The following is an 8,597-nucleotide window of genomic DNA, read 5'->3' as shown; positions in this document are numbered from 1 at the left end:
GATAATATATCTTTACACTAATTGTTTTTAAGCTTCAATTTTTTTTTACAAGTTCACTAACCTATTTCTGTGTCCATACAAAATTAACTGATACGTATAGAATGTAATTTTACTTACTTATTTATAAATTTTGAAATTTATAGTTATACAAAATACATTAGTTGCATATGCAAGTATTAACAAAAAAAAAAAAAATAATTTTGTGTAAAGTTTGTGAGACTTTATTAATACATAATATAATATTATCAAAACATTAATATGCTTTATCAAATAAAACAATGTTATTAGTATAACTTATAAGAATTTTTTTTAAAATAAATATTATAATAAACAATATAAAATCGTCTTATAGAATAAAGTACGATTTTTCTTATATTTAATCATCTTAATTTACATCATGACAAGTTAAGAATAAATAACTTTATAATAAAGAATAAAAAAAATTCGTGTATTATTTATTTTCTGGTGAGTCAGGATACCTTATACAAAATTCAGTTGGTAATTCAACTGATAAATAAAAATAAAAATCAGTTAGACTTGAGTACATTTTTTTTTTAGCTTGAATATTATTATAGAACAAATTATTGGTACTCAGTGCGTGTGTTAATTAATACAATTACAAAATGTTATAAAATGTGTCAGATGTATGTATTGTAACCAATTTAATAATTAGAGGAACTCAGGGTAAGTTGAAGAGTTGGGTAAAATGACGAATTAACAATATCAAAATACTCAATAATTTGATAAGACTAACATAGTTAAGTTTGTAACATTTAATTTATAAAGTTTCAAATTATTTTAATATATGTTTTATTAAAAATTTATTTACAAAAAATGAAATCGAGATTATCCAAATAATATGTAATACCAGCTGATCACATGCTCTTCATTGCCCGTAATTATCGCAAGTCTTCAAAAAATATATGATTGTTCAACTCCTTTTGGGTGTAACTTGCTGCAGTAAGTGCAACTTAGCCACCCTGGTAGGCAATCAGACTACGTTAGATTGCGGTCAAAGGGCAACTTTTCACCTTGGTAGGCAATGTTCAATTATTATATTTGGTGTAAGCTTGTACCTGATTTTCTCGAATAATCAATGGAAAACAATAATAAATAAATACTAATTTCTACTGTAGAAGTACCCATGGTGCCTATTAACAAGTAAAATAAAATTTAAATTTCCATCGTGAATCTCAATGTCTCTGTTTGAGCACCTATTTAAAACGTGAATTTCGACAAATCCTATTTTATTGCACGGTCAAAGTATTAGACGAAACACAATTTAAAATGTCAAGTTCGTACATTGAGTAGCTTTTGCAATACAGCGATCAGTGAGTCAGTGATATTTGGATTTTATATTATATATAGATTAAATATACATTATATAAATTAACAATGACGTCGGCATGTAATTATAAACTATACCGATATTATATTGCCAATGACAACCACTAATCAATAAACATTAATCCCCTGCATAATCAACGCAGAATTCCTGGAAAAATAGTGTTAAAAAATGATAAAAAAAAAATCGTATGTACCTATAGAGAGTTAATCATAATAGTTATATTAATAATAATTAAAACAAATAGCAACCATTTATAAACAAAAGATTAGATATTGATTGTTAGATGGCACCACTGTTGTATTCTTACAACTCCTTAATTCCCCTTTAGGGGTTGAACTGCCAAAAAACCTTTCTTAAAGTATGGTGAAATTATAATATTAATATATCCTGAAAATGTCAGCCAGATTCATCCAGTGGTTTGGGATCTGCGTTGATTTCTCAGGGGGATAATTTCCTTTATATTATATACAGTGGTCACCACTTATTATAATCACGGTCAATGTTATCAAACGTTTATTGTTATCGAAAATTATGAGTACGGGCCGTATGTCTACTTATATGTATAAATTATGTCGGTTATTGTAATCAATACACCGCATAATATATCCAGTTTGAGATCATAAAATCATCATTATGTAGTTGTTAGACAAAGAAAATGTCTGAGTTTCGTCGAATGGCTCACAAAAAAAATAAAAATGTCTTTACACATTGATATCACATTTATATTTACCTTTCGTTCGTACACCATTAAGAAAGTACCGTTGCTGCCCGTCAACCAGTATCGCGTTCGTATGCATCCATGTCGCGTGTGCGTAAAAATGAGCGAAAAAAGAAAAAGAAATTACCTAACAATTTATGATAAAATATCAATATTACAAACTTACGACAATTTACCAAAAATGGGTCAACGAGAAGCAGCTATAAAGCTACAAATTTTCCAATTGTTATTGTGAAAATTATTAAAAAAACGAGTTGAAATAGAAAATTTAGTAACACTTAATAAAAATCCAAGCATAAAGAGGATACGCAGTGGGAAAGAAGAACAGGTTGAATCAGTATTATCATTATGGTTTATTAATGTTAGAAAAAAATGATGCGCGTATTAATGGTTCAATATTGCGTCAAACAGCTGAAGAACTTGCGAAAAAAATGGGTATAGAAAATTATTTTATTGTCTCAGAAGGATGGTTTGATCGCTGGAAAAAACGTGAAAATATTGACGTTCGTGAACTTGGTGGCAATCATGTAACAGATTTCAATTAAACCTCTCCAACAATTTTGTTGGACGTTTGTTGGACATTGTTGGAAAGATTTTACAATTTGTTGGACCATCATTAAAAATGTATAAACAATTTTCCAAAACTGCCGCTAAGTTCACACTAACGGCCAACATTAAATCAAACACATAAAAACTCAACAAAACTGTTCTCCACGGTTTGTTGGACATTGTTGGAAAGGTCCTGCCATTTGTTGGAACTCCATTTATTGTATACGAATTTTTGAAAAAGTGCCGCTAACTTCACACCATTGGCCAACTTTTTTCAAAATTTCCAAAAACCATCCAAAACTCTTGTAAACGGTTTGTTGGACGTTGTTGGAAATATCCCGCCATTTGTTGGAACTCTATTTATTTCTTACGAATTTTTGAAAAAATGCGACTCGGCCAACTTTTTTTAAAAGTTCCAAAAGCCATCCGAAACGGTTCTATCTGGTTTGTTGGACGTTATTGGAAAGATCCTGTCATTTAATGGAGCTCTAGTTAGTGGTAGTACCTACATATATTTATTTACATTTTATTTTATTTTTTAAATTTTAAATTACTAATTTATACCTATATAATATGTACTTTAATTAGAAATAAGTAATAATAAATAAAATAATAATATTTTTAATAACTATGGGTTATGAATTATGATCATAAAATTTGATGCAACACTACATTATTATTTTTTATTAATTAACGTAGGTGTTCGCGCCACGCGAAGTATTTTCCGATGTCATCATAATCTTTCTTAAGGGTAATATAGTTATTTGAAAAATGATATCACACTGGGCAGACGGCCAACTATTTGTGTGTGCATTATATGATGTGATTCGGAATACAGACGGTCGGCACTATCGTGAGCCGATAGTCACGAATAAAACACTGCACCAAGCACGTTTGACTTTGGGAGGCGTACGACTGTATCGGCCGGATCTATGAATTATGCAAAGCGCGGGTCAGACCGGTTCGGTCACAAGGGACACCGGTTGCAATAATGTACAGTTACAAATTGCGCAAAACGAATCTTTTTGATGACCCGCGTATTCGGCGAAAATGAATAAATAAGCTGTCGCGTCGGTTCCATATTCTGTGACTGACTCCGCTGGCGCCCGCCGGTTTGTCACAGAACACGGGACCGGCCACATCGCATACGGACCAACGAGGACAGAACGCAGTTGACGGCGCAGCATCAGCAGCAGCAGCCGCGTGTTCAACGGAGCTTTCTGCAGCAAGGCAGAACTTGCACAGATGGACTTCATACACATTATTATTACAATTCAAACCTAACATAAATTATTATATTTTGGTTACTGTCGCAGTAGGTACCTTTATTAAGAAATTATCATATTTATTCTACATTGAATATATCAAAAAATACAGTCCACTTAAATTTATTTCCTCGCCGGAACAGTAGGTTTTATTATTTTTTATAACTTTTTTAACTTTCGTTTAGTCTAATCAATCAGATAATGTTATCAGTTATGTCGCGTACGAAAGTGGTTATATTAAGTGGCGACCACTGTATAATATATTGTATATTGTATATTATTATTTAAACTGTTGTCATAACGATTAACAAAAAGCAGTTTCAGGTAAAATTAAATATTTTAACAGAACATTGAATAACATTCATTCTTAAGTGTCATTTGATATGTTATTTATTTGATTTACATTTTTTTTATAAGTTATTAATAAAAACAAAAAACACTACTAGTACGGGTAAATACTTACCCCAATATATTTTATTTATAAATTATACCAAGTAAAATTTATTTTTAAAAATTAACACAACATATTTTGCATTAATTATGAGTAGTCAAATTTATTATTTCTAGGCGTATCGTTATTATGTCATTTTACCCCAATATAAAAGTCAGCTTACCAAATGTTGGGCATTTGACGAATTTTAAATTAAAAAAAAATATTAAATCTTAAGTGTTCGTCAACTTACCCTCTCCACGGTACTCTATTAATTTTTCCACATAATCTGAAACAATATGCATTAGTTTTAGGTAGGTATTTATTGTTACTTAATTAGCAAAACATTTTTAATTTAGATGCACAGTATTAAATATAAATTAATTATTGACAATTTATATTTTATTTTATCAAAAACAATATTTTAAACAATAATCGTCATAGAACATTGACAAAAATAAAATTACTTACATGAGTTATCTGGATCTGGATAATTTTCTAAGCAATACATTAAATACAATATGAATAAAATATATAATATTAGCGGTCCCGGAATCCGTTGCATGTGCCAAAGACTTGTTTCTTCATCCATATTACTATTATTATAAAGAGGTAAAGTTTGTGAGGTTGTAGGGGGTAATCTCTGATTTGAATGAACCGATTTTGAAAATTCTTTTACCAATAGCCCGCTATGAGTTTGTGTAATGTGTAGCTCAAAAGCTCAGTAGTTTCAAATTTCAATCCATTGACATGGGGATTTTATCAGCCAGTTATTGTTTACATTCAATTGCAAACATTTATTATGCACTTTGTACACTGTTTATTCTTATGTTCTCTGATTTGAAAAAGAATATTTCCAAACAATATGTCTAGGAAAAGAAATCGTTTCAAATGGAAAAATACGTTGTATTGGAGAATCTTCTTCCGATAATTCAGATTGTCTCGCAAGTCAGAGAGAGTACGCGGCGGAATCGCAGACCAGAGAATCTTGCACCGAACGTTCACAGTGCCTTGCTGAAAATAGAGACAGAAACTCGCGAGCATGGGCAAGAGAATGTAGCACCAAACGGTCACAGCAGCTTATGGCACAGAGAGAAAGACAAGAGTCGTTGTTAAAAATTAGAACGTAGCAATATCATTTTTGCTCATAGTAACGGATCAACATTCAGTTACAATCCGCAAAATTGATTATGCTCATTGGAATAGCATCCAAATCGGAGCAATAAATAAGATTGGTCCTAAATGTTTTGCTAATAAATGGACTGATGAAGCGAACGGTATGTGCTGCGCGTCTGGAAAAATTATTCTTCCTAATATTGAAGAGCCACCAGAACCAATAAAAAAGCCTTTGACAAATAATCACTAGAGAACGGATTTTATTGTAATAAAAAAATCAAAATATGACTATTTATTTTTATTGAAATATGTAAAAATAAAATCAAAATATTATGTAATAAGCGTTTAATTAAAAATCTTATCTCTTATCTAATTATTAAAACAATGTGAAACTACTAAAAAAAGAAAATCTTATCTCTTATCTAATTATTAAAACAATGCGAAACTACGTATTCTCTAAGATTTAAAAATGTAAAATGGCGGCGATTTGGTCGTAAAATGGCATTCTAAACAATTTTATGAAAAACAACAAAATTTCGATGTAGGTATGAAGAAAAAAAATAGCTACGATGCAAATAATTACGCCCGCCAGAACAGTAACTAGACATACACTGAAGACTTAAGAGTGAAGACCGTAACATTGAATTAACACGTTACCTACCCACTTTTCCAGTTACGATAACAGTGTATAAAGTACGTAAGTCTGTTTAAAAAAACGTAGATAATGTTTATCGTCATTGAAAGTTACAAATATTAAATTCAGATAAGGCAAATAATATTTGACGTCGATGTAAATTGACGAAAATAACCAAAAATATCCAAATATTTACGAAATATTCAGTTATTTACAAAATATGTGAATATATGTATTTTTCCCAAATATGTAAAAATATGTAAAATAAAATTGGGTTTATTTTAATAAGAATGATCTGAATCGTGCACATTTTTTATCAGATTAAAAATATCCCATTCCAATAAAAATATGTATATACAATAGGGTTGCCAACCGTCCAGTTTTCACCTGGACAGTTCAGATTTTCTGGGTCCTGTCCAGTGTACAGGTATACCTTTCAACTGGATGCCATAAACTATTAAATGTCTCGGTTTTTCCTAAGTCCCTCGATGTATTTATGCAATAGCATTATTAACTTTTAGATAATATAATATAGTACCTATGATGTATACATTCTTTACATATATCAATAAATAATCGTGGTAATAAAAATTATAAAAGATCCAATACAATTCTTGTCGTTCATGTACGGACTTTGGTATCTACCTACAAGTTGTAGGCTACAACGAAGACTAATTAAAAAAAAAAGTCGTTACTCGTTAGCTCATATTTGTCATTTGACGTGAATTTGCGTGTATAGTGTTTTATTTAAAATGTCGAGTAGTGAAAGTGATTGTGAATCGAAACCGCTGAAAAAAAACCTAGATGCATGTGTGTATTTTTAGATAAATGGTTAAGATAAGATACATATTCGTGGTATAAAACATCATCATAGTTACTTGTCTCAAGACTGCGGTAATTAACTATTAAAGAATTATTTTTCTGTTTCAACTCCAGCTTCTAAAATTCATTGTGGTCGTACTAAAATTACTGCTTTAGTAGAAAATTTATTAGGTTCATATTCAATAGAATTAGTTTTAAAACAGCTAAAAGACACATATTTTTCTATCGCGACTGATGCATCGAATAAAGGGAATAAAAAGTTTTTTCCTGTTGCTATTAGATTCTTCGATAAAAATATTGCTACATGTACACGTATTTTGGATTTCTATGAAAATGCACACGAGACATCTCTATCTGTTGGTGGCTGTTTAATAGAATGTCTTGAAAAAAATAATATAAATTTAAAAAAACTTGTTTCGTATGGAGCCGATAAATGTTCAGTTAACTATGGCAAAAATAAATCGGTTTTTGTTTATTTAAGAGATCAATTAAATTTACCACATTTAATACCGGGGCATTGTCATATGCATATTTTGCATAATACAGTAACATTTGGTTTACAAAAGTTGACTTATGATGTTGAAAATTTAATTTTAAAAATTCATTCTGAATTTTCATTAAGTGCTAAAAAATTACATGAACTTAAAAACTTTTTTGATTTTATGGATACAGAATTTGTATCGATTATTCGTCACGCAAAAACAAGATTTCTTTCATTGTACCAAGCTATAGATAAACTTTTACAATCATGGCCCGTTTTAAAATCGTATTTTCTTAGTCAAGGAGAAGAAAATGTTAACAATGTTATTTGGTCTTTTATATCTGACCAAGAAAACGAACTTCGAGGTGATCAAAATTCGAGTTTACCAGACCTATATATTTACTTTGTTCATAACATTATGTATTTATTCCACACTAAAATAAAAACTGTTGAAAGTAATTTTATTGAGATAAGTGAAATTCATTATATTTTTAAAAATGTATTAAATGAATTTAAATCACGGTATGAAAAAAAATGTTTTGGTTTTAAAACTAATCAAGGCTTAATTTATCTTGAACAGTCTGAGAAATTGAAATTTGAAAAAGACGCATTGATTGTATATTCAACAATTATACACTATCTTGAAAAATGGTTACAAATGATATGTAAATGGTATATAATGATTACAGTATCCGTATTCGTTTAACGAACAAGTCACGATGTTTAACTTAGAAAATCCAATTGATATAAATAATTTGTAAAAGCAAAGAAATTGAAATAAATGGCGACCAGTTGTTTTCAGAAATAGTTCTTTTAAACGATATTTTACCTACAATTTGTCATTATTCCAAAAATGGTCTAAAATTTTAATAAAAATAGATGCTCCTAAATTATTGAAAATAATAGAATATATTTTTGCTGTTTCGCCAACAAATGCATTTGTGGAACGTATTTTATCAGTAATGAAAAACTTATGGACTGATGAGAGGAACCGACTCAGAGTAGAAGTTATTAAAGCAGTAATTATGACAAATTTCAACTACACTTTGTGAGTTTTTGGAAATAGAAAGTGGTAAGTAATCAACTCGTAAAGGCGGAAAAAAGCGAAAAAAAATACAATTTTAAAAAGCAAAGCACATAATTAATATACATTAAATTTACTTATTGTAAATTACTTATTGTATTATCATTTATCAGAATTATAGTCATAGTAATACAAACTAAAAATAATAAA

The 8,597-nt window shown here is 29.5% G+C and overlaps 1 protein-coding gene across 1 annotated transcript in view; it reads right to left on the bottom strand.

The window, feature by feature from the left end:
• Positions 1–270: 270 nt before the first annotated feature.
• LOC103307919 overlaps positions 271–8,597 on the bottom strand; it is a 44,458-nt gene continuing 36,131 nt past the window's right edge. Inside the window, exons 15-17 of the mRNA XM_029489855.1 lie at positions 4,782–4,808; positions 4,564–4,599; positions 271–507 (exon numbers count right to left, since the gene is read on the bottom strand). Coding sequence (XP_029345715.1) covers positions 452–507; positions 4,564–4,599; positions 4,782–4,808 — 119 coding nt within the window. The 3' untranslated portion in view covers positions 271–451. The remainder of the gene's footprint in view (positions 508–4,563; positions 4,600–4,781; positions 4,809–8,597) is intronic.

The sequence above is a fragment of the Acyrthosiphon pisum genome, chromosome A2, assembly GCF_005508785.2.
Source record: "Acyrthosiphon pisum isolate AL4f chromosome A2, pea_aphid_22Mar2018_4r6ur, whole genome shotgun sequence".
NCBI lineage: Eukaryota > Metazoa > Arthropoda > Insecta > Hemiptera > Aphididae > Acyrthosiphon > Acyrthosiphon pisum.
The sequence above is the reverse complement of the archived record's forward strand: the minus strand, read 5'-3'. Positions and strand labels throughout refer to the sequence as shown.